The sequence below is a fragment of the Psittacula echo genome (genome assembly GCF_963264785.1).
Source record: "Psittacula echo genome assembly, chromosome: 26".
NCBI classification, from domain to species: Eukaryota; Metazoa; Chordata; class Aves; order Psittaciformes; family Psittacidae; genus Psittacula; species Psittacula echo.
In genome coordinates this window covers 1,407,102-1,429,718 of record NC_137761.1, presented here as the reverse complement: position 1 = coordinate 1,429,718, position 22,617 = coordinate 1,407,102, and the positions used below count along the sequence as shown (strand labels likewise).

The 22,617-nt window shown below is 66.9% G+C and overlaps 5 protein-coding genes across 8 annotated transcripts; 4 read left to right on the top strand and 1 right to left on the bottom strand.

The window, feature by feature from the left end:
- Positions 1 to 272: 272 nt before the first annotated feature.
- On the top strand, positions 273 to 2,399 carry VPS72 (vacuolar protein sorting 72 homolog). Its single transcript, XM_080635154.1, has 6 exons — positions 273 to 655; positions 781 to 933; positions 1,037 to 1,148; positions 1,254 to 1,433; positions 1,528 to 1,669; positions 1,873 to 2,399. Exons 1-6 carry the CDS (start codon positions 539 to 541, stop codon positions 2,264 to 2,266), a joined length of 1,098 nt encoding a protein of 365 aa, XP_080491280.1. The 5' UTR covers positions 273 to 538; the 3' UTR covers positions 2,267 to 2,399.
- A 152-nt stretch (positions 2,400 to 2,551) lies between these two features.
- On the top strand, positions 2,552 to 6,437 carry TMOD4 (tropomodulin 4). Of its 3 annotated transcripts, none has more exons than XM_080635151.1 (10): positions 2,552 to 3,105; positions 3,691 to 3,832; positions 3,910 to 4,066; positions 4,440 to 4,562; positions 4,799 to 4,888; positions 5,101 to 5,231; positions 5,557 to 5,664; positions 5,859 to 6,002; positions 6,092 to 6,236; positions 6,333 to 6,437. In XM_080635151.1, the coding sequence occupies exons 2-10, from the start codon at positions 3,710 to 3,712 to the stop codon at positions 6,353 to 6,355; spliced, it is 1,044 nt and encodes a 347-aa protein (XP_080491277.1). In that variant the 5' UTR covers positions 2,552 to 3,105; positions 3,691 to 3,709; the 3' UTR covers positions 6,356 to 6,437. The 3 variants fall into 3 exon arrangements, with proteins under 3 accessions (XP_080491277.1, XP_080491278.1, XP_080491276.1); XM_080635152.1 differs by having other exon boundaries at positions 3,620 to 3,832; XM_080635150.1 differs by lacking the exon at positions 2,552 to 3,105 and having other exon boundaries at positions 3,426 to 3,832.
- Positions 6,438 to 6,746: 309 nt separating this feature from the next.
- On the bottom strand, positions 6,747 to 9,866 carry SCNM1 (sodium channel modifier 1). Of its 2 annotated transcripts, none has more exons than XM_080634835.1 (8): positions 9,728 to 9,866; positions 9,232 to 9,302; positions 9,066 to 9,154; positions 8,902 to 8,984; positions 8,735 to 8,829; positions 7,774 to 7,910; positions 7,555 to 7,684; positions 6,747 to 7,484 (listed from the first exon to the last, which is right to left on the bottom strand). In XM_080634835.1, the coding sequence occupies exons 1-8, from the start codon at positions 9,776 to 9,778 to the stop codon at positions 7,385 to 7,387; spliced, it is 756 nt and encodes a 251-aa protein (XP_080490961.1). In that variant the 5' UTR covers positions 9,779 to 9,866; the 3' UTR covers positions 6,747 to 7,384. The 2 variants fall into 2 exon arrangements, with proteins under 2 accessions (XP_080490961.1, XP_080490962.1); XM_080634836.1 differs by having other exon boundaries at positions 8,908 to 8,984.
- A 131-nt stretch (positions 9,867 to 9,997) lies between these two features.
- On the top strand, positions 9,998 to 11,541 carry LYSMD1 (LysM domain containing 1). Its single transcript, XM_080634829.1, has 4 exons — positions 9,998 to 10,407; positions 10,616 to 10,887; positions 11,013 to 11,242; positions 11,322 to 11,541. The coding sequence occupies exons 1-3, from the start codon at positions 10,309 to 10,311 to the stop codon at positions 11,155 to 11,157; spliced, it is 516 nt and encodes a 171-aa protein (XP_080490955.1). The 5' UTR covers positions 9,998 to 10,308; the 3' UTR covers positions 11,158 to 11,242; positions 11,322 to 11,541.
- A 1,415-nt stretch (positions 11,542 to 12,956) lies between these two features.
- On the top strand, positions 12,957 to 21,174 carry SEMA6C (semaphorin 6C; the record flags this gene model as incomplete). The annotated part of the gene is made up of 16 exons (XM_080634865.1): positions 12,957 to 13,077; positions 13,155 to 13,269; positions 14,265 to 14,322; positions 14,402 to 14,458; positions 14,843 to 14,944; positions 15,027 to 15,117; positions 15,198 to 15,320; positions 16,156 to 16,244; positions 16,326 to 16,543; positions 17,156 to 17,287; positions 17,372 to 17,527; positions 17,873 to 18,079; positions 19,533 to 19,670; positions 19,749 to 19,826; positions 19,908 to 19,963; positions 20,057 to 21,174. 16 exons carry the CDS (start codon positions 12,957 to 12,959, stop codon positions 21,061 to 21,063), a joined length of 2,748 nt encoding a protein of 915 aa, XP_080490991.1. The 3' UTR covers positions 21,064 to 21,174.
- Positions 21,175 to 22,617: the final 1,443 nt, after the last annotated feature.

Here is a 22,617-nt window from a genome sequence, read left to right as displayed (position 1 = left end):
ACAGCACCATCCGGCTGCGGGTGGGGAGGGGGGAACGCGCGGCACCCGCCCGCAGAGCGCACGGGCTCTCCAGGCAGCTGACGCACACCCCCCCCCCGACACTTGAATTAGCCCCTGGGGACGCGACCACGGGGGCGGGGATGAGGGAGTACTCAGCGCGCATGCGCGCAGCGCTGCCGGCTGCCGCGGGCCCAGGACTGATCCAAACAAGGCCCGGGGTGCACGTGGGCACGGCTGTGACGTCAGGTGGTGACGTCATTTTCCATATTCCCTCTCCGGGGGCTCGACGTGGCAGCACTGGCGGGGGTAGGGCCCGGGAGTGGGCGATTCCGTGACGTCACGGCCCCGTGACGTCACGCCGGTGCCGATCCGGCCCCGCCACCGGTTGTTCTCCCCCACCCCACCGCCCACGGGAACCTCCGTTCCGCAGGGGGGCGCCCGCCGCCATCGGCCGCTCGGCGCTCGCTCCTCCCGCCTGGCAGCGTCCCGCCGGGCCGTGCAGGACGCGCAGGGGAGCGCCGATCGTGGCGGCGGCGCGATGAGCCTGGCGGAGGGCCGCGCCCCGCGGCGCACGGCCGGTAACCGGTTATCGGGGCTGCTGGAGGCCGAGGAGGAGGACGAGTTCTACCAGACCACGTACGGCGGCTTCACCGAGGTGCGGGGCCCAGCAGGGCCGGCGGGGTCCGGGGTGGGCGGAGGGACCCCGGCGTGGGGGCCATTGGAGGCGCTGCCCGAGCCCCGCAGCGATGGGGCCGTGACGCGGCCGCTCTGTCCCCGCAGGAGTCCGGGGACGATGAGTACCGGGGGGATCAGTCCGACAGCGATGACGAGGTGGACTCGGACTTCGACATCGACGAGGGCGAGGAGCCCACGAGCGACCAGGATGAGAGCGAGCCCAAACGCCGCCGCCGCGTCGTCACCAAGGCCTACCGGGTACGGGGGGGGGTCTCCGGGGCTTAAAGGAGCCCAAAGCCGCAGCCGGGGGGCGGGGGGGGGGGTGTTTCCTCCTCCTCACGTCCTCTGCTCCATCCCACAGGAGCCCCTCAAGAGCCTTCGCCCCAAGAAGCTCGACGTCCCCAGCGGCAGCTCCCAGAAGCCCCGAGAGGTGAAGTCTGTGCCCTTGGAGCTGCAGGAGGAGCTGGGAGACAGTGAGTGTGCACAGGGTGGGGTGGGCCGGGCTGGAAAAGGGCCCCCTTCGGAGGGGGGGGCTTGGCTCCCAGTGCCTGCCGGTGAGCCCCGTTGCGGTGCTGCAGGCCGGAAGCACATGCGGCAGTCGACGACGGAGCACACGCGCCAAACGTTCCTGCGCATCCAGGAGCGCCAGGTGCAGTCCAAGCGCAAGAAAGGAGGCCCCAACTACGAGCGGCCCCTGACCCAGGAGGAGCTGCTGGAGGAGGCCAAGATCACCGAGGAGATCAACCTCCGCTCCCTGGGTGAGCCGCGCGCCCCCTGCGCTGCTGCGGGGAGTGGGGCTGAGGGGGCCGCTGGGCGCTGAGCCTCCCCTTCTCTCGGTCACCGCTTCCGCAGAGAACTACGAGCGCCTGGAAGCGGACAAGAAGAAGCAGGTTCAGAAGAAGCGGAAGTGCGTGGGGCCTGTTATCCGGTACTGGTCCGTCACCATGCCTCTGGTCCCAGAGCCGGGCAAGGAGGAGAACGTGGATGTGGAGGGGTAGGTTGGGCTCACCCTGCTCCTTGCCCTGACTCGCAGCCCTGCTCCTACCCCTCTGGTGTGGTGAGGGATAAGCAGGTTCTGGGCAGTGCCTTGGAGCCCCCCCATGCCATAGTCCTGGGGGGGACTTGGGCAGATTTGATGGCCCTGCCTGCTCTGGGGCTTCCCCTCATCCCAGGGCTCTCCCCTGTGGCTTTCTCCAGGCTGGACCAAGACCCCCAGCAGACGGAAGCAGCTCCAGCCCCAGCTCCTGCTTCCGCCGGGAAGTGCTCCCGCACCTTCATCTCCTTCAGCGACGACGAAACCTTCGAGCGGTTCTTCCCCAAAGCGAAGCCGCCGCGGCTGCCGGTGCGGGAGCTCTGCCCCGTGACCCACAAACCGGCCGTCTACCGGGACCCCATTACTGACATCCCCTACTCCAACATCCGTGCCTTCAAAATCATCCGGGAGGCCTACAAGAAGTACATCACGGCGCACGGGCTGCCCAGCGCCGCTGCCTCCGCCGCCCTGGGGGCTGCTGCTGCCCCCGGCCCCGACCCCAGCGTCAGGCCCACCCGGCAGAAGATTGTCATCAAGCAGAGCGTCCCCATGAGCTGAGTGCTCCGTCCTGCGCCCCGAGGCCTCTCCTTGGCCTCACTTCCCTGGGCAATGGGTCCTGGCTCTGTTTATCTCCTTCCTCCCTTTTTTGATATGGAAAAGAAATAAATCCAAGTAACCCGCGTCCAGCGAAGGCGAGGACTCCAGTTTCCATTTCACACGGAGCATCTGCAACACCAGGAGACCCTACAATAACCACGGGGTGCGTTCAACCCCTTGGTACCTGAGAGACCCTACAATAACCACGGGGTGCGTTCAACCCCTTGGTACCTGAGAGACCCTACAATAACCATGGGGTGCGTTCAACCCCTTGGTACCTGAGAGACCCTACAATAACCACGGGGTGCGTTCAACCCCTTGGTACCTGAGAGACCCTACAATAAACAAGCAGTGTGTTTGAGTGCAGCACTGCCATGGGAAGCCCCAGTGATGGAGGGGCTGTGATTCAGGGACCTGAGGCTGTGCAAGAGCCAAGTCACTCCCATGGTCTTGGGGGGGAAGAGGCATAAAATGCCCTGGGGTGAGGCCAGGGGATTTGGGGGTCTCCAAGGGACTGGGGGGCCCCACACATGAAGTTTGGCCTCTTCCCCCCGAGCCTCCCGCGTCACCCTGCCCGGGGCACCCCAGAGGTAAGAGGAAGCCCCCCCCGGGTCGCTGCGGGGTGGAGCCGCGGGGCTGGCAGGGCCCGATAGCGCCCGGGGCTCCGGGGATACGTGATCCGCCCCTCCCGCTGCCGCCGGCCCAAGAAAACGCTGATCTCATGCCCTGCGCGGCCGGAGCCCTGCGCTCAGCACAGGGGCTCGCACCCAGGCAGGCGCTGCCGCCCCACCAGGCACCAGGTAAAGGCACTGGGGTGCGTGGGGAGGGGGGTCAGGGTCATCACCCCCCAGCACCACCGGCTCAGGGGTCCCATGGGCTGTTGGGGATTCCTGCTCTGAGGGATCCCCGCTCCCCGTGCAGCTCCCAGCACTCACCCATGGGTGTCTGGTCCCTCCTGGAGGCACCGGGTGCGTGTTTGTGTCCCCAGTGTTTGCCCCTGCTGCCCCCCCCACAATGGGTGGGGGGAACCCAGGCTGGGGGGCAAAGGGGCAGTGGAGGGGAGGGTCAGGGGGCACTGGGGCTACTTATGGACCCCCATGCAGTGGGGGAGGCTGGGGGGGGAACGCTGGGTCCTGGGCTTGGGAACCACCTTGGAGCTGGGACTCAGTTTCCCCATGAGCTCCCCAAGCCACCACCCTGGGGTGCCCCATGCACCCCTCACCAGTGGGAAGCCGATACCACCCCACGGCATGGAGGCTCCCTGCAGGCTGTGGCCTGGAAGGGGATGCTGTGAACTGTGGGGTCCTGTCGCAGCGCAGGGCATCCCCAGCACCACGCCAGGAGCCTCGCAGCAGGCACCCAGGCCCCCGCTGTGTCCCCTGCAGGCCGCCCGCAGCCCCCGCCATGACGTCCTACCGGCAGGAGCTGGAGAAGTACCGGGACATCGACGAGGACAAGATCCTGCGGGAGCTGTCGGCCGAGGAGCTGGCGCAGCTGGACACGGAGCTGATGGAGATGGACCCCGAGGTGCGTCCTGGTGCTGAGCAGGGCGGGTGCCACCCGGCTGCCGGGACCCCCCCATGGGTGACACGGTGCTTCCCCAGAACGTGCTGCTGCCAGCGGGGCTGCGGCAACGGGACCAGACGCAGAAGAGCCCAACGGGGCCCCTGGACCGGGAGGCTCTGCTGCAGCACCTGGAGAAGCAGGCACTGGAGGCTGGCGAGCGCCAGGACCTGGTGCCCTTCACCGGCGAGAAGAAAGGTGCAGGGACACGGTGGGGACCCTGGTGGGGGCTGGGGGGGGACAAGGCCCTGCAGCACTGGGTATATTTAGCTTGGCACAACCGTCCTCGCCAGCAGCTCGGGTGTCTTGGGCGAGCTGGGCCCCCGCCAGCCCCGGGCACAGGCATCTCCTGGCAATGTCACCCCCCCCATGGCCACCCCCTGCAATGTCCCCCCCAGCACAGCCACCCCTGGCAACGTCACCCCTCCGGTACAGTCACCTGAACCCCATGGACCCGGGCACCCAATGGCCCTGTGCTCCCATGCCCCTGCCAGCCCCGTCCCCAGGCCATGGGTGCATGGTCGCGGCTGCTGCCAGGCTGGGCAAGGAGTGACCATGTCCCCGCACCCAGGGAAGCCCTTTGTGCCCAAGAACCCAGTGCGGGAGATCCCGCGGGAGGAGCAGATCACGCTGGAGCCTGAGCTGGAGGAGGCCCTGGCCAACGCCACCGAGGCCGAGATGTGCGACATCGCCGGTGGGTCTTGAACGGGGCTGCTGCATCCCACCATAACCTTCACATCGCACCATAACCTTGCACGGGGCTGCCCCATCGCACCATAACCTTGCACATGCTGGTGTCACACGCTTGCCCTGGCCCCATGTCACAGCTGGGCCCCTGGCCCCCTCCAGGCACACTGGGGGGGGGGCTGTGGCCACCCCCAAGGGGACAGGGGCTCTGAGGCACCCATTGCCACCCCCCCGGCCCTGCAGCCATCCTGGGCATGTACACGCTGATGAGCAACAAGCAGTACTACGACGCGATCTGCAGCGGGACCATCTCCAACACGGAGGGCATCAACAGTGAGTGCGCTGGGGACATGGGGACAGGGCCCGTGGGGAAGGGTCCAGCTCCCCCAGGACAGGGGGCAGAGGGTCCATGGGGCTGCTCAGAGGGGATGCGGGGACCAGAACCCCTCTGGGATCCCCTGCGCTGACCCCATGCACATGTGTGGCTGTGTGCCTGTGCTCCGTGCGTGGTCACTGGTGTCCCCACGCAAACGCGTGTACCCCAGGCGTGGTGAAGCCTGACACATACAAGCCAGTGCCAGACGAGCCCCCGAATCCCACCAACGTGGAGGAGACGCTGCAGCAGATCCAGGCCAACGACAGGGCTCTGGAGGATGTCAACCTCAACAACATCAAGGTGAAGGACAGGGTGGCAGCGTCCCCAAGCTGTCCCCAGTGCGCTAGTCCTGGGCTTGGGGTGTCACCATGGGGCTGGTCCCTATCCCAGGGCATCCCAGGGTGCTGGTCCTCATCCAGGGCCATCCATGTGCCTTTGGTGGCATCCCACATCCCCTCTGTGCTACTTACATCCCTTGGGTGACATCTAGCACCTTCTTGGGGATGCCCCTGTACCCTCAGAGACATCCATACCCCCTCAATACCACTGACACCCACTCGGTGACATCCTGCATCCTTGGGGATCTCCCCAGCCCCTTGGTGACACCCACACCCCCTTGCTGCAGGACATTCCTATCTCCACACTGAAAGCCATCTGCGAGGCCATGAAAACCAACACCCACGTCAAGAAGCTCAGCCTGGTAGCCACCCGCAGCAACGACCCCGTGGCCAGCGTGAGTCCCAGCCCCATGTCCCAAGACAGGGAGGGGATGTGGTCCCCTGCCCTGGTTCCATCCTGGGCACCAGCGAGGCCAGGTAGTGGTGGCTTTTCCACCATCACCTGGGGCATCGGTGGCCCAGGACATGCCAGATGGGGGGTTCCAGCTGTGGGTGACACCCCGAGGTGACACCCTGAGGTGACACACAGGCCGTGGCCGAGATGCTGATGGAGAACAAGACCCTCCAGAGCCTCAACATCGAATCCAACTTCATCACCAGCACTGGCATGATGAGCATCATCAAGGCCATGTACCACAACACTACCCTTAGCGAGCTCAAGGTGGACAACCAGGTAGGAACAGGCACCCATGGGCTAACCTAGGGAGGGGACAGGGGTGTCCCCAGCGTCTCGGTGTGCCTGGCTTCGCTCTGGCCCCACAGTGCCAGCGGCTGGGTGACACAGTGGAGATGGAGATGGCCACCATGCTGGAGCAGTGCCCCTCCGTCGTGCGCTTTGGCTACCACTTCACCCAGCAAGGTCCCCGTGCCCGTGCTGCCATCGCCATCACCAACAACAACGAGCTCCGTGAGTGTCCCCTGCCTGCCCCCGGGGCAACGACTGCAGTGAGGCAGGGACGGGGGAAGCATGGTCCTGACCCCTCCTTCCTTCCTCTGCCCCTAGGGCGCAAGCAGAAGAAAACCTAAGGTGGCAGGAATGAGCTTCAGCTCCTGCTCCCTGCTGTAAATAAAAAGGATGGAGAGACATAGCCTTGGGATCCACCTGGATGCATCCCAGAGCAGGATTTGTGCGTAGGGCTGGGCTGGGCTGAGGGAGGGCAATGCGGCGGGGGGGCAGCAGGGACACCCCCTCTCTTGCAGGGCTCGAGGCCCTTGTTAGCCTCTGGCTGTTATTCCACAGGGGATCCCGGATCCCTTCAGGTTGGGGCACTTACACCTGGAGGACTGAGTCCAGGAGGGGTGCAGGGATCAGGGCAACTCCCAGGGCAGGCAAGAGGTACCCCCCTGGCACAGAGCCGAGCACCCACGGCCTGGGGAGGTGCTGGGGGTGCGGGGGACACAACACACACAGGGCCTATTTATAGGTTCTACCACCTATTTATAGCCAGGAGCTGAGCGAGCGGGTAAATCCCGGTGCCCGGAGCTAACATCACCCTGGGCTGCGCTGGCAGGGAAACCCCCAGGAACAGGGCCTGTTCCCACAGGGACCCTTGGGTGCGTGGTGGGTGCTGCCCCAGGGATGTGGAGGCCAGCTCAGGGCACAGCCCTGGGCAGGACGGTTCTATGGATGCACCCTAATGCAGGAGCACAGCAGACACCCAAACCCGAGCAGGAAAGGGGGAGGGCAGCGCGTGCTGGCACTTCCCGAAGCACCGGGACAGCTGCTGGGGCTGGGGACTGGGTGAACCCAGCGCTGCCGCCCCGAAAGGCCACGACCCGCAGGCAGCTGCCAGTGTGTGAGAAAATGAGCGGGACTTGTGCCAGGGCCAGGAGGTGATGGGGCAGGGCCAGGCCAAACCCCACTGCCAGGCTGGTGGTGCCTGCAGGGCTCTGGCCAGGGGGGGCACACCCGGAAAGGGCACCAGGATGAGTCCAAGTGACAGCAAAGCCCATGGACTGCCAGGACCTGCCCCAGAGGCTCAGCCACCTCTGTCCTCTCCAGCTGGTGACAGCGGGGGGGGCCCTGCCTGTGGGGAGCCCTGGGGCACGGGGGGCTCACGCCGGCAGCAGCAGGGGTGGCTCCTCCTCGTCAGAGTCGAATTCAGCGTTCTCATCCTTCACCCACTTGCCCGAGCGGTCCCGGATCCAGCCGGCGCTGGGGACAGACACAGTGAGAGCAGCTCCTTGCTGCCAGGCTCCCCGGGGCCAGTGGGGCCAGGACTCACCTCCGCAGCCTCAAGTACTGCTCCAAGGCCTGGTGCCTCTCGGGGCTGAGGGCTTTGGGCTGCCCCACGGCCGATGAAGCTTTGTTTTTGCGGCTTGGCTGTGGCTGGGCTGGCGTCACCTCCGGGGCGTCTGCGAGGGCAGAGAGGGGCTGTGGGGACCCGCAGAGCCCTAGGCCATGCCCTTTCCATGCAGCCCCAGAGCTGCTGCCTGGCTCTTACCTGCTTGCCCACCACGATGCCCCAGCAGCACAGCTGCAGGGCTGGTGACAACAGCTTCTCTCTCCTTCTGTGACCGCTCGGGCAGCACCGGGGTAGCACCTGGCCCCATCCAAGCTCGTGAGCCGCTTCCCTCCATCCTGTGATGGGAGAAAGAGTCAGGGCCTCGTCCCACAAGTGCCCAACAGCAGCAAGGCCACTGTTCCCCCACACAGGGAAGCCCAGAGCTTTCCCCTATAGAATCATAGGATGGTTTGGGTTGGAAAGGACCTTAAGATCATCCAGTTCCAACCCCCTGCCATGGGCAGGGACACCTCACACTAAACCATGGCACCCAAGGCTCTGTCCAACCTGGCCTTGAACACTGCCAGGGATGGAGCATTCACAACCTCCCTGGGCAACCCATTCCAGTGCCTCAGCACCCTCACAGTAAAGAATTTCTGCCTTAGATCCAATCTAAACTTCCCCTGTTTCAGTTTGAACCCATCACCCCTTGTCCTGTCACTACAGCCCCTGATGAAGAGTCCATCCCCAGCATCCTTATAGGCCCCCTTCAGATACTGGAAGCGGCTCTGAGGTCTCCACGCAGCTTCTCTTCTCCAGGCTGAACAGCCCCAACTTTCTCAGCCTGGCTCCATACAGGAGGTGCTCCAGCCCCTGATCATCCTTGTGGCCTCCTCTGGACTTGTTCCAACAGTTCCATGTCCTTTTGATGTTGAGGACACCAGAACTGCACACAATGCTCCAAGTGAGGGCTCATCAGAGCAGAGCAGAGGGGCAGGATCACCTCCTTCGACCTGCTGGTCACGGTCCTTTTGATGCAGCCCAGGATACGGTTGCTTTCTGGGCTGTGAGCGCACACTGCAGCCGGCTCATGTTCATTTTCTCATCGACCAACACCCCCAAGTCCTTCTCCTCAGGGCTGCTCTGAATCCCTTCTCCATCCCCAGCAGTGAAAGCTCACCCCGTCCTCCGGCAGCAGCTGCTGTAGGGAGCTGCTTTCAGCAGAGCACTCTGGGCAATCCTCCTTGTCCGTGCCAGAAGAGGGGCCGGGGAGCCCTGGAGAGAGAAGGCAGAGCTCAGGAAGGGCCTGGCTTGGGGGGGATCTAAATAAGGGTCACCCCCACCAACCTCCACCTGCACCTCTTCCTTGGGCTGCGGCTTCTGAGCCGTGTCCTGGACTGAGCACTTCCTGCCATAGAAGCGCTGCAGGCCTGAAAGAAAGCCAAGAGGATGGGGGGGGCCGTGCTTGGTCAGCCCACCCCACACACACACACACCCCGGCCCCCACTTACTGCTCCTGTGCTTCTTGCCAGCCCTGTGGACGCTCAGCACATCCAGCGTGTCAAAGACGGGGCGGTGGGCGCACACCGTGCAGGCATACCTGTACCGGGGTGGGGGGGAGCTGCCGTCAGCACCACACAGCACCTGGGGGGGTCATGCTGGGGGGGGGGCACTCACCTCCCGCTCCGCAGCAGCAGCGCCTCCTCCTCGGGGATGTAGCTGGCCAAGAGGTCTGCAACGCGTCTCTTCTGCGAGAGGCCGTGGTGGGGAGGAGGTGAGCGCTTGTCCCGCCCCATGCCTGCTGCTGGAGCAGGGAGTCTGCGCCCGGCTCGCCCCACAGAGAACCCTTCCTTGCCCACAGCCCCGTCCCCCTTAGGCCCTGGCACCCTGGAGACCCCGTTCTGAAAGAGCGGGGGGGGGGAGGAAGGGGGAGAATTGGGGGGTCGGGACCGCGGAGGGGGTGGTTTGGGGACAGGGGAAGAGGCAACGTCGGGGGGCAGCCTGGGCCGGGGAGGGGGTTTTGGGGCCCTGCGGGGGGAGCCCTGAGGGAGGACAAGGCCAGGCCGGGGGTGAGGGAGCAGTGGGGAGGCAGAGGAAGGGCCGGGGAAGCGGGGGGTGCATGCGGGGAGGCTGCGGAAGGGGTTGAGGGGGTCCGGGGGTGTCCGGGCCTCACCTGCAGCACCCCGAGCTGCGCGGGGTCGTCGCCTTCCCGCTTGAAGGACATGGCGGGCGCCGCGCCGGCCCGCGGTTGCTATGGGAACCGCGCTCCCCTCGCCCCGCTTCCGGGGGTCTCCTCCCGGCGGGCTCCGCGCGGGAGCGACCGCCAATGAGAGCGCGGGAGGGGCGGCCGCGGCCCCGAGGCATGATGGGAGTTGTAGTTCCTCGCTCTCCCCCGCGAGGGTCTGGGGTTAGAGCCTCCCCCCCCGGGGCCAGAAGCCGGGGAGGTTCAGGACCGGGGGTGCGGGAAGGACCCCGGGGTGAGGGCAGCGGGGCCCCTGCCCGAGGGGCTGCGGAGTCCCCCGCTTCTTCCCGAACTACAACTCCCAGAGGCTCCGCGAGGGTGGCCGGGCCGGGCCATGGCGCCTCTGCTTTCACCGGGGCCCGGGGAGCGACCGGTGGCAGCGGCGGCACCGAGCCTGTCCCTGTGAGCTGCGGCCGCAGCGCCGGGCCCTGGGCACGACCTCGCCCGGGCCGGGGCTGTTCCATGAGCCCCAAGCGCCGGCGGGAGCGCGGGCTGAGCGGGGCCGTCCGGCCATGGCGGCGGGGAGCAGGGCCCCGGGAGCCTCCGCCCGGGAGCATCGCCTGGAGCCCGGGGACACGCTGCCGGGGCTGGCGCTGCGCTACGGGGTGACGGTGAGCGCCATGGGGGTGCCCTGGGGCCGCCGGGGGGCGAGGGGGGCAGAGGGGTCCTTGCCCCACGAGGCCATCCCTGCCTCCCCCCCGTCCTGTTCACTGTCCTTGTCCCCATCCCGTCCTTACCCCTGTTCTCATCCCATCCTCGTCCCTGCTCCCGTCCCCACCCTTATCCTGTCCCCGTTCCCGTCTCATCCCGCCCCGGCAGATGGAGCAGATCAAGCGCGCCAACCGCCTCTACACCTCGGACCCCATCTTCCTCAAGCCCACCCTGCTCATCCCCGTGCCTGGGCAGCCGAAGGGACCCTGCCCCGAGGACACGGACGCGCCCGCCCCTTCGGGGGATGCCCCGGCTGCCGCCGCCGTGTCCCGCCACGACCTCTCGGCCACCGATTTCCTGCAGCAGCTCGATGCCGAGATCGGGCGCTCCAAGGCGGCGGCGGCGGTGGCAGCGCAGCGGCTCCGCACCGGCAGCACCGGGTGAGCCCCTCCGCCCCGACCCCGCTTAGGAGGAACCCGGGGTCTTGTGGGAGGGGGTTTTTGTCCGCAGGGGGTGGGCAGGGGGCAAGGCCACCCCCTCAGTGCCACCCCCTGCACCCCTGCAGCGCAGCGGAGGCTGAAGGCGCTCGGAGCCCGGATACCAGGGGCGCAACCGCTCCTCGGGGACCCCGCCTCGGCCCCCGGCCCCTCACCAGGACCCCGCGGGCGGCTGCGCTCCGCGATGCAGAGGATGAGATCTTCACGTTGTGATGCTGGGGACCCCGAGGCTGCGATGCCGTGATGATGGCGATGGGATCCTGGACCCCCCGGCACCCAGCGCCTGCTGCAGCTAGGGGTGGGGACACAGGGATGTGGGGAGGGGTGGGACGTGGTGTCCTTTCCTTCTCTCTTTCAAGGGACCTTTCCTGCTGCAGGGACACCCAACGCTGATGGCAGAGCCAGCCTCTTTGCGGGAGTACTGGGGATGGTACTGGGAGCTACCGGACAAGATTCACCAGCGGACGTTTTCCTTCTGGTTGTATTTATTTGTACGTCTTTGCTCTCCGGGGTGGGACCCCAGTGCCAGTGCCCGGACCCGCATGGGGAAGGGGACAGGCACCTCCCGCCCCAGAGCCTGTAAATAAACTGGAGCACTGTTACCTGACTCTGCCTGTTTGTCACCCCCGGGGACTCCATCACAAACCCCTGGGGACGTGGTCACCCCCCTCGGGACGTGATTGCCCACCCTGCCAGGGGATGGGGACACGGTTGACCCCTTGGGAGCGTGGTAGCCCCACTGGGGACATGGGCACTGCCCTGGGGACAGCGGCACCTTGCAGGGCATTTGGTCACCCGCTGGGGATGCTGTCACGACACAGGGAGATGATGTGGGGACCCGGTCATGCCCCTGGGGCTGCAGCACCCACTCGGGGCACCGTCCACCCCCCAGGGCACCCGGGGGAGCAGGGTGCCACACCGCGCACTGCCACCAGGTGTCACCCTGGGCCCGCACCCCTGGGCCCCCCAGGCACGCACCGGAGCCTCAAGGATGTCCCCAGGGCCACCTAAACCCCCCTGGATGTCCCCAGGGTCCCTCTGTCCCCCCGGGGGAGGCCGGTGACTGTTGAGAGCAGGAGCCTGAGTGCCACATGGGGGAGCTCCATGCTCCCAATAGCTCCCAGTAGCTCCCAGTCCCCACTGGGCCAAGTGCGCAGGAGTGTGCAAAGAGCCACAGGCTGGTGCAGGAGACGTGACAGGTTCCCCACTCGGGGGACACACACAGAGGTGACAGCCTCACTGCACGCTCTGGTGCAAGGGTTTCTGTACATGTGTATGGATGTGCATCGCATGTGCATCACATGTGCATGGATGTGCATCACATGTGCATGGATGTGCACCCCATGTGCGTGCACACGCGTGTGCAAGCAGCGCTCAGCCGCTAATGAGGATCATGTCATTAGCGGGGATTAACGCCTATCTATAGGGTGGCCTCCGCTGGCAGGGGGCCGGGACACGCGGCCCACGGAGGTCCCCGGTCCCGCCCCCGGCCCCGCTCCTGCTGCCGGCCCGTCCCGGCCCGTTCCGGGGCGGAGCCGCCCGGAGCCGTTCGGTCCGGTCGGGACCGCTCTGGGCGCGGAGCCGGTACCGAGCGCGGAGGGTTCGGGCCGGAGGGGGCGCCGTTGGGGTGTGGATGGGGGGGTCCTGTGAGTGCTGGGGGGGTGTGGGGGGTGCTTGGGGTGTTTCGGGGGTGCTTGGGGCGCTGTGCAGGACGCGAGGCTGTGGGGTGCGGGGAGTGCTTGTGGGCACTGGGAGCGCTGGGAGGGGGGCACAGAGGCACTGAAATGGGGGCACTGGGACCATTGGGAGGGGGCACCGGGAGGGGGATACGGGGACACTGAAATGGGGGCACTGGGACCACCGCGGGGAGGGCGCTGGGAGCAGGCACTGGAGATCCCATCCCCTCGCTGGGGGATCCCCTCATCCCTCCCTCCCCAGCGCTGCCCTGTGCCCCCCCCCCCCGTGCCTCAGTTTCCCCCGCTGAGATCAGCCCCCTTCAGCCCTGCGCGGCGATGCCGGGGCTGCCGCTGCCTTTCCTCCTCCTCCTCCTCCTCCTCATGCCCGGGCCCCCCCGGGGCGCGGCGCAGCCCTTCCCGCCGGACCTGGTTGCCCGCAGCACCGTGGGGCTCGCAGGTGAGCGGCGGGTGCGGGATGAGGGTACCCGGGCCGCGGGGGGGTGGCGGGGGTCACGAACCCCTCTGCCTCCGCAGCCACCGCCGCCTACCCCCGGTTCGGGGGCCTCCGGGGGGACAACGTCACGGCGCAGCTCGGCCTCGACTTCCAGCGCATGCTGCGGCTCAACGGCTCCCTCTTCGTGGCTGCCCGGTGAGCGCGGCCGCACGCCCGCGGCTGCTGTGCGGGTGCGAGCTCCGCACCCATCTCTGGGCTTGTCTGTGGCTGGGCGAGCTCCTGTGCGCTGCTGCGTGCTTGGGCATCCTTGTTTGTGCTTGGGCATCCCTGTGTGTGCTTGGGCATCCCTGTGCGTGCTTGGGCATCCTTGTTTGTGCTTGGGCATCCCTGTGTGTGCTTGGGCATCCTTGTTTGTGCTTGGGCATCCTTGTTTGTGCTTGAGCATCCCTGTGCGTGCTTGGGCATCCTTGTGCGTGCTTGGGCATCCCTGTGTGTGCTTGGGCATCCCTGTGTGTGCTTGGGCATCCTTGTGCGTGCTTGGGCATCCCTGTGTGTGCTTGGGCATCCCTGTGTGTGCTTGGGCATCCTTGTGTGTGCTTGGGCATCCCTGTGTGTGCTTGGGCATCCTTGTTTGTGCTTGAGCATCCCTGTGCGTGCTTGGGCATCCCTGTGTGTGCTTGGGCATCCTTGTGTGTGCTTGGGCATCCCTGTGTGTGCTTGGGCATCCTTGTTTGTGCTTGAGCATCCCTGTGCGTGCTTGGGCATCCTTGTGTGTGCTTGGGTATCCCTGTGTGTGCTTGGGCATCCCTGTGCGTGCTTGGGCATCCTTGTGCGTGCTTGGGCATCCTTGTGCGTGCTTGGGCATCCCTGTGCGTGCTTGGGCATCCCTGTGCGTGCTTGCAGCAGGTCATGCACACTTGTACATGTTGGTGGTGTGTGTGCTTGTTCACGCTTGGTTGTGCTGCTGGAGGCTGTGCAACGCGGGTGTGCTTGGCCACTTGGGCACCCTTGCAAGCGCTTGCCCCACTCCTGGGTGCTCAAACCCCGCTGTGCACACTTGTGCTTGCCAATGCGTGCTCCTGCACCCTTGTGCGTGCTTGTGCCCCCCGTCCCTTCCCAGGGCCTCGGTGCATCCCCTTGTGCATGGCACAAGTCCCTGTGTCCCCTTGCACACTCACGCCTCCCCCCAGGGACCACATCTACGCCTTCGACCTGGGGCAGGACAAGGGGACGCTGTACCCTGAGCGGGTAAGGGGGCTGGGGACCCCCCCCGGGGCTGCAGGGGAATTGGGGCCCCCGAGCCCACCCCCCCCATCTGGCCCCGCAGCACCTGACCTGGGAGACACAGGACAGGGCCAACTGCGCCATGCGGGGCCGGCTGCAGGTACGGGGCTGCGGGCACGGGGGGGTTAGGGGCAGGGGAGGGGTATATGGGGGGTGCAGGGTGCTGGGGTTTGGGGGTACAGGTGGAGGTGGTGTGGAGGTACAGGGATACGTGGTAGGGGGTACAAGGGTACAGAGCTAGGTGTTTATGGGTACAGGGGTACATGGGGGAACAGCATGTGGGGGTGGTAGTGCATGGAATGGGGTACAGGGTATGGAGGTGCAGTGGGGTACATGGTGCAGGGGTATGGGGTAAAGGTGTGTAAGGGTGCGTGCTGTGGGGGTGCAGAAGATGGGGGATACAGGGGATGGGGTCACACAGGGGCTCAGGGCAGGGGAAGGTGGTGACACCGCGGTCCCTGCGCCCCCACCTGCCCCCGCGCAGGATGAGTGCCACAACTACATCAGGGTGCTGGTGCCCCGCGACGCCCGCACCCTCCTGGCCTGCGGCACCAACGCCTTCAGCCCCCTCTGCCGCACCTACCAGGTGGGGGTCCTGGGGCCATGAGCTGGGGGGGCCTCAGCTCTGGGGGTGATGGGGGGGCTGTGACCGCCGTGCCCCCCCCCAGGTGAGCAGCCTGGAGCAGGAGGGTGAGGACATGAGTGGCCAGGCCCGGTGCCCCTTTGACGCCCAGCAGAGCATCGTTGCCCTCTTTGTTGGTGGGTGCTGGACCAGGGTTGGGGGGGCACAGGGCTGCCCGGGGGGGGCACAGGGTTGATGCTGGGGTCTCCCCTTGCAGACGGCAGCCTCTACTCTGCCACCGTGGCCGACTTCCAGGCGAGCGATGCTGTGATTTACCGCAGCCTCAGCCCCGGCCGCCCGCCCCTGCGCACCCTCAAGTACAGCTCCCGCTGGCTGCAGGGTACCCAAAGGGGTCCAGGGCTGAGGTTGAGGGGCAGGGGGTGATGGGGGCACAGCGGGGATGTGAGGGTCCGGGGATAAAGGGGAGGGGATGAGCACAGGGATCCAGAGCAGCCCTGCACAGAGGGACTTGGGGGTGTTGGTCGATGAGAAAATGAACATGAGGCGGCTGCAGTGAGCGCTCGCAGCCCAGAAAGCAACCGTATCCTGGGCTGCATCAAGAGGAGCGTGACCAGCAGGTTGAAGGAGGTGATCCTGCCCCTCTGCTCTGCTCTCGTGAGGCCTCACTTGGAGCATTGTGTGCAGTTCTGGTGTCCTCAACATAAAAAGGACATGGAACTGTTGGAACAAGTCCAGAGGAGGCCACGAGGATGATCAGGGACTGGAGCACCTCCTGTATGGAGCCAGCCTGAGAGCATTGGGGCTGTTCATCCTGGAGAAGGGAAGCTGCGTGGAGACCTCAGAGCAGCTTCCAGTGTCTGAAAGGGGCTACAAGGAGGCTGGGGATGGACTCTTCATCAGGGACTGTAGTGACAGGACAAGGGGTAACGGGTTCAAACTGAAACAGGGGAAGTTTAGATTGGATCTAAGGAAGAAATTCTTTACTGTGAGGGTGCTGAGGCACTGGAATGGGTTGCCCAGGGAGGTTGTGAATGCTCCATCCCTGGCGGTGTTCAAGGCCAGGTTGGACAGAGCCTTGGGTGCCATGGTTTAGTGTGAGGTGTCCCTGCCCATGGCAGGGGGTTGGAACTGGATGAGCTTAGGGTCCATTCTATGGTTGTATGCGGGACAAGGATGGGAGCTGACAGGGGCCGATGTCCCTCCCGTCCCCCCAGAGCCCCACTTTGTCCAGGCGCTGCCCTTCGGCCCCTTCGTCTACTTCTTCTTCAGGGAGGTGTCGGTGGAGCTCAGCGCCATGGGCAAGGTGGGCGCAGGGGCCGCGGGGGCAGCGCCGCGGGCTCAGGGTGCGCGGTGCCGGGGCTGACGCCCGGCGGTGCTGGCGCAGGTGCTGGTGGCGCGGGTGGCGCGCGTCTGCCGCAACGACGGCGGCGGCTCCGCGCGGGTGCTGGAGCGGCGCTGGAGCTCGTTCCTGAAGGTGCGGCTGCTCTGTGCCCTGCCCGGGGACTCCGTGTTCGCCTTCGATGTCCTGGAGGCCGTGACCCCCCCTCGGGCCCTGCGCGGCCGCACCGCGGTCCTCGCCCTCTTCGGCACCCAGCCCAACAGGCACGGGGGGAGACACGGGATGGGGGCAAGGGGATGGGGATACGGGGATGGGGACACTGGGATGGGGATACGGGGATGGGGGCATGGGGATGAGGATATGGGGGTGGGGATATGGGGATGGGGGCATGGGGATGGGGATATGGGGATGGGGGCATGGGGATGGGGATATGGGGGTGGGGACACGGGGATGGGGATATGGGGATGGGAGCAAGGGGATGGGGATATGGGGATGGGGACACGGGGATGGGGACACTGGGATGGGGATATGGGGATGGGGGCATGGAGATGGGGGCATGGGGATGGGGATATGGGGGTGGGGACACGGGGATGGGGACACTGGGATGGGGATACGGGGATGGGGGCATGGGGATGGGGGCATGAGGATGGGGACACAGGGACGTGGTCTTGTGGAGGATCAGAGCATCAGGATGTGGGGTTGGCCAAGGGGAGATGGAGACATGAGGACAATGGTGACGTGAGGGTGAGGGCCGTTGGGATGGAGCCCCCGTGGGGCAGGACACAGGGGCAAAGACCCCGGGGAATAGCAGGAAGGGACCAACAGGGACGTGGAGGGGCCCTGGGCAACCCCAGGCCCCCCTGGCCCCGCTGCAGCATCCCCGGCTCTGCCGTCTGTGCCTTCTACCTGGCGGACGTGGAGCGGGCGTTTGAGGGCCCCTTCGCTGAGCCCCGCGGCGCTGCCGGCGCCTGGACCCCAGTGCCCGAGGACCGCGTGCCCCAGCCCAGGTACCCCCCAGCCCCGCACTGGCACCCCCGGGTCCCCCCCCCGTGCGGCGGCGCCTGCCCCACGGTGCCCCCGCTGTGCCGCAGGCCCGGCTGCTGCGCCGGGATGGGACCGGCTGCGGGCATCAGCACCTCCGGGGACTTTCCGGATGAGACCTTGTCCTTCGCCAAGGAGCATCCGCTGCTGCACGGGGCCGTGGCACCCGCGGGCGGGCGGCCCCTGTTCACACGCACCGGCACCAGGTGAGCGATGGGGGCTTCGGGGACCGGGGGCGCTGGTTTGGGTTGGGTGCTGCGGGAGCATCCCCGTGCGAGGGCTGCGGGTGCTGCGGGAGCATCCCTGTGCGAGGGCTGCGGGTGCTGCGGGAGCATCCCTGTGCGAGGGCTGCGGGTGCTGCGGGAGCATCCCCGTGCGAGGGCTGCGGGTGCTGCAGGAGCATCCCTGTGCGAGGGCTGCGGGTGCTGCGGGAGTATCCCCGTGCGAGGGCTGCGGGTGCTGCGGGAGCATCCCTGTGCGAGGGCTGCGGGTGCTGCGGGAGCATCCCCGTGCGAGGGCTGCGGGTGCTGCAGGAGCATCCCTGTGCGCAGGCTGACGCGGCTGGCAGTGGACACGGGCGCGGGGCCGTGGAGGAACCAGACCGTGCTCTTCCTGGGTGCGGAGGACGGGCGGGTGCTGAAGGTGCTGATGACGACGCTGCAGCCCCCCGCGGGCACCCCGGCACCCGGTGACAGTGATGGGGATGCCGGCTCTGAGGCGCTGCTGCTGGAGGAGATCAGCCTCTACGACCCCGGGCGGTGAGGGCTGGGCAATGGGTGCTGGGGGCTCATAGGTACCATGGGGCTGTGGGTGCTGGTGGTGCTGGGGGGGCTCATGGGCACCATAGGTGCTAGGAGGTGGACAGCAGTGATGGGTGCAGCAGGGGTGTGGGTGCTGTACAGGTGCTAGGGGGTCATGTGGGTGCCATGGGGGGGCACATGGGTGCCATTGGGAGCTGATGGGTGCCATGAGCTGTGGGTGCCATGGGCTGCTGTCAGGTGCCATGGAGCTGCAGGGTGCAGATGGGCACTGCAGGTGTCATGGGGCAGTCCCGATGAGTGCTATGGGGCTATGGGTGCCATGGGGCTATGGGTGTAGTCACGATGGGTGCTACAGGGCAGTCACGATGGGTGCCATGGGGCTATGGGTGCAGTCATGATGGGTGCTATGGGGCAGTCACGATGGGTGCCATGGGGCAGTCACAATGGGTGTTATGGGGCTATGGGTGCTATGGGGCTATGGGTGCTATGGGGCTATGGGGCTATGTGGCAGTCACGATGGGTGCTATGGGGCAGTCATGATGGGTGCCATGGGGCAGTCACAATGGGTGCTATGGGGCAGTCATGATGGGTGCCATGGGGCAGTCACAATGGGTGCTATGGGGCAGTCATGATGGGTGCCATGGGGCAGTCATGATGGGTGCCATGGGGCAGTCACAATGGGTGCTATGGGGCAGTCATGATGGGTGCCATGGGGCAGTCACGATGGGTGCTATGGGGCTATGGGGCAGTCACGATGGGTGCTATGGGGCAGTCATGGTGGGTGCCATGGGGCAGTCACGATGGGTGCTATGGGGCTATGGGTGCTATGGGGCTATGGGGCTATGGGGCAGTCACGATGGGTGCTATGGGGCAGTCATGATGGGTGCCATGGGGCAGTCACAATGGGTGCTATGGGGCAGTCATGATGGGTGCCATGGGGCGGTCACAATGGGTGCTATGGGGCAGTCATGATGGGTGCCATGGGGCAGTCATGATGGGTGCCATGGGGCAGTCACAATGGGTGCTATGGGGCAGTCATGATGGGTGCCATGGGGCAGTCACGATGGGTGCTATGGGGCTATGGGGCAGTCACGATGGGTGCTATGGGGCAGTCATGGTGGGTGCCATGGGGCAGTCACAATGGGTGCTATGGGGCTATGGGTGCTATGGGGCTATGGGGCTATGGGGCAGTCACGATGGGTGCTATGGGGCAGTCATGATGGGTGCCATGGGGCAGTCACAATGGGTGCTATGGGGCAGTCATGATGGGTGCCATGGGGCAGTCACGATGGGTGCTATGGGGCTATGGGGCAGTCACAATGGGTGCTATGGGGCTATGGGGCAGTCACAATGGGTGCTATGGGGCTATGGGTGCTATGGGGCTATGGGGCAGTCACGATGGGTGCTATGGGGCTATGGGGCAGTCACGGTGGGTGCCGTGGGGCCGCAGGTGCCAGGGCCCGCGCGGTGCCAGCCGGGTGCTGGGGCTGGAGCTGCACCCGCCGGGCCAGGAGCTCTTCGTGGCCTTCGCGGGGTGCTTGGTGCGCCTGCCCCTGGGCCGCTGCGCCCAGCACGGGGCCTGCCGCAGGTGAGCCGGGGCCCGCGGGGGGGACACGGGGCAGGCGCGGGCGGCTCCAGCAGCCCCTGCCTGGGTCCCCCCGCGCAGGAGCTGCTTGGCCGCGCGGGACCCCTACTGCGTGTGGCTGCCTCCCGACGGCTGCGTCCCCGTCTCCGAGCACCTCCCGTGAGTGCCTTGCCCGGGGGGGGCCCTGCCCTGCGGGACGCGGGGCCGGCGGTGACGCTCCCCTGTCCCCGTCTGACCCAGGAGCGGCTTCGAGCAGGGCCCGGACGGAGCCCACGGAGCGGCCGGGAGCTGCCGAGGTGAAGCCGCGGGGCCGCGAAGGGGGCACCAGGGCGGCACCGGGGGGGGGGGGGCCGCGGCTGTCCTGGGGTGACCCCGCTCTGCTCCCACAGAGCCAGCGCCTGCGGGGGACGGCGCCGGGGACAGGGCCCACGGTCAGTGCCAGCCCCGCGCCCCCCCGGCACGGAATGGGAGGGACCCGAGCGGCGGGAGAGGGTTTGGGGGCACCGGAGCGACCCCAAGGAGCAGGGGAGGAGCCCGGGTGGGAGGGACCAAAGGGACGTGGGGGGGACCCCTGGAGGTGGGGGAAGCCCCCAAGGAACCAGGAGCGGCCCCAGGGGTGGGCGAGGGCCCCAGGGCTGAGGGGGGCCGGGGGCGGCCGGGCCCGGTGCGCGCCGCGCGCACTGACGCTGCTCCCGCAGGGCTGCATCGGCCCGGGCCGGGGCCCGCAGCGGCGGTGCCGGTGCCGGTGTTGGTTGGCTCCGTGCTGGGCGCCTTCGCGCTGGGCGCCCTGGCCGCGGGGCTGCTCTCGGCCTCCTGCCACCGCCCCGCTGCGCCCAAGGCACCCCCGGCGCCCGCCGGGGCCCCGCCGCCCGCCCCCCGCCTCTACCCCGTGCTCGGGGCCCCCCCCGAGCCGCCCCGCGCCGAGGCCTCGCTGCAGGCGCCCCCCAAGGCGCCCCCGGAGCGGGCGCTGGAGCCGCGGCGGGGCCCTCAGGGGTGCCTGGAGCCCGCGGGGCCGGGGCCCCCGCCCGAGGCCGCGCTGGAGGAGCCGCGGCAGCGGCCGCACGGCGCGGGGGGCTCGGGGCGGCCGCTGCCCCCGCCGGGCCCCGGCTCCTTCAACCGGGTCCAGCCCCGAGCCCCCGGGCCCGGCCTGGGCCCCCAGCGCCTGGACGTGCCCCCCGACAGCCCCCCCCCGCCCCGCCGGGCCCTGGCACAGAGGCACTCGCTGGAGGCGGGGCCGCCCCTGAGGCCCCTTGGCCCGGCCCGGGGCCTCACCCGCATGCACTCGCTGGGGGGGCCTGGGGGGGCCCGGTTCGGAGCCCTGGAGCGCTCCTGCTCCCTGAAGCCCCCGGTGCTGCCCAAGCCCCTGCAGGCGCCGGCAGCCCCCGGGTGGCCCTGACCCCCCCCTGGACACCCCGGTGCCCAGCGCGGAGGGGTCCCCATGGCCCCCCCAGGGTGAGGGGGGTCCCCGTGTGCGCCCTGCGCTGGCCCCGGCCCCAGCTCCTCACCTCCAAGGGCTTTTTTTTGCCTGGTTTTGGGGTGGGTTTGATCCTTTCTAATTTATTTGCTGCTTTGGATGGGGGGGGGGGCCGCCACCGTGCCCCCCCCTCCATGCCAGAGCTTGGCGCATCCTACTGTGTAGGAGCAGGGCTCGGCCTTGGGCTGCTCGTTCATTAATGCTCATTAGTCATTAAAGCTAATTAAAGCCACCCACGTTGGTGCCCACCCGGCTCTCTGCGATGGGATGGGGGGGGGGGAAGGTGCCACCGGGCCCCTGGGCCAGCGTTGGGGGTCCAGGCTGGTGATGGTGCAGTGATGGCACGCGAAGGGGCTGACACCAGGGGTAAGGGGAAGCTGCTCGCTGAGGTGGTGCTGGTTTATTGTGAAGCATAGTACAGCCCCCCCAAAATAGTATAAATGTTGGAATTCCTGCATTTCCAAACGTTTTCCCTCAATAGGAAAGGGGTTCCCAGCGTGGGGGCTCCTCGCCACAGGGCTGTTGGGGGCTGCTGTGACGCAGCGGTTTCTGCTGTGCTAAAGCCCCAGCGCTGCGCCTGGCACGGGGGAACCAAGCTGATCAAGGCAGGATTAAAGGAATAATCCGATTTGGCACCAAAAGGGCCCCGTGGGCACTGGGATGGGTGGGAGGTGGGATGGGGAAAGCCCCCGGGGCCTGCGCCACACTCAGCTGAACACCCAGGGTTTGTCACTGGCCTGTGTGGTCCTTCAGTTCCTGCTTCCACAACCTCCTCTGCTCGTCCCCATCAGGTTCACAACAGCCCGCTTCTCCTTTAGGGTAAGGGGAACAGTTTAGAGCTGGTGACTGTGAACAAGAGGGAAATGCTCAGGGGAGACCTTCCAGTACCTAAAGGGGCTGACAGACCTGGAGAGGGGCTTTGGACAAGGGGGATGGCTTTAACCTGCCCGAGGGGAGACTGAGCTGAGCTCTTAGGCAGAAGCTCTTCCCTGTGAGGGTGCTGAGGCGCTGGCACAGGGTGCCCAGAGAAGCTGTGGCTGCCCCATCCCTGGCAGTGCTCAAGGCCAGGTTGGACACAGGGGCTTGGAGCATCCTGCTCCAGTGGAAGGGGTCCCTGCCCATGGAGCTGGGTGAGCTTTAAGCTGCCTCCCAACCCAAACCACTCCGTGATTCCATACATGTCTGATCAAACCCAAACCGGTTCAGTCAGCACCACGCCACCTCCTCCACCAAGGAGAACCAACTTGCACGCATCTGAAGAGCACGACTCCTGCATCACCATCCCCAGGACATGCGCTGGGATTCTCCCACCCGCAGAAGCATGCAAGCTCGCAGGGGATGCAATGCCAGGCTTGCAGCAGAGAGGAGGCTGGGCTGGATGTGTGGGCAGAGGGCAGCTGGGCTGCTTTGCCTCAGTAACAGCTGCCTTTGAGAGCCAAGGGAGTTTTTAGCCTTTAACCTCCTCAAACCCTGTGC

Excerpts from the sequence above, each read along its gene's own strand:
- VPS72 (XM_080635154.1), top strand. The coding sequence starts at position 539 with ATGAGCCTGGCGGAGGGCCGCGCCCCGCGGCGCACGGCCGGTAACCGG. Across the intron at positions 656-780 it reads CGTACGGCGGCTTCACCGAG|GAGTCCGGGGACGATGAGTA; the intron begins GTGCGGGGCCCA and ends CTGTCCCCGCAG. Across the intron at positions 1,434-1,527 it reads GATCAACCTCCGCTCCCTGG|AGAACTACGAGCGCCTGGAA; the intron begins GTGAGCCGCGCG and ends CCGCTTCCGCAG.
- TMOD4 (XM_080635150.1), top strand. The coding sequence starts at position 3,515 with ATGCACCCCTCACCAGTGGGAAGCCGATACCACCCCACGGCATGGAGG. Across the intron at positions 3,833-3,909 it reads TGATGGAGATGGACCCCGAG|AACGTGCTGCTGCCAGCGGG; the intron begins GTGCGTCCTGGT and ends GTGCTTCCCCAG. Across the intron at positions 6,003-6,091 it reads AGCTCAAGGTGGACAACCAG|TGCCAGCGGCTGGGTGACAC; the intron begins GTAGGAACAGGC and ends CTGGCCCCACAG.
- SCNM1 (XM_080634835.1), bottom strand. The coding sequence starts at position 9,778 with ATGTCCTTCAAGCGGGAAGGCGACGACCCCGCGCAGCTCGGGGTGCTG. Across the intron at positions 8,830-8,901 it reads AGGAAGAGGTGCAGGTGGAG|GGCTCCCCGGCCCCTCTTCT; the intron begins GTTGGTGGGGGT and ends TTCTCTCTCCAG. Across the intron at positions 7,685-7,773 it reads GCATCGTGGTGGGCAAGCAG|ACGCCCCGGAGGTGACGCCA; the intron begins GTAAGAGCCAGG and ends CTGCCCTCGCAG.
- LYSMD1 (XM_080634829.1), top strand. The coding sequence starts at position 10,309 with ATGGCGGCGGGGAGCAGGGCCCCGGGAGCCTCCGCCCGGGAGCATCGC. Across the intron at positions 10,408-10,615 it reads CGCTGCGCTACGGGGTGACG|ATGGAGCAGATCAAGCGCGC; the intron begins GTGAGCGCCATG and ends CCGCCCCGGCAG. Across the intron at positions 10,888-11,012 it reads CTCCGCACCGGCAGCACCGG|CGCAGCGGAGGCTGAAGGCG; the intron begins GTGAGCCCCTCC and ends GCACCCCTGCAG.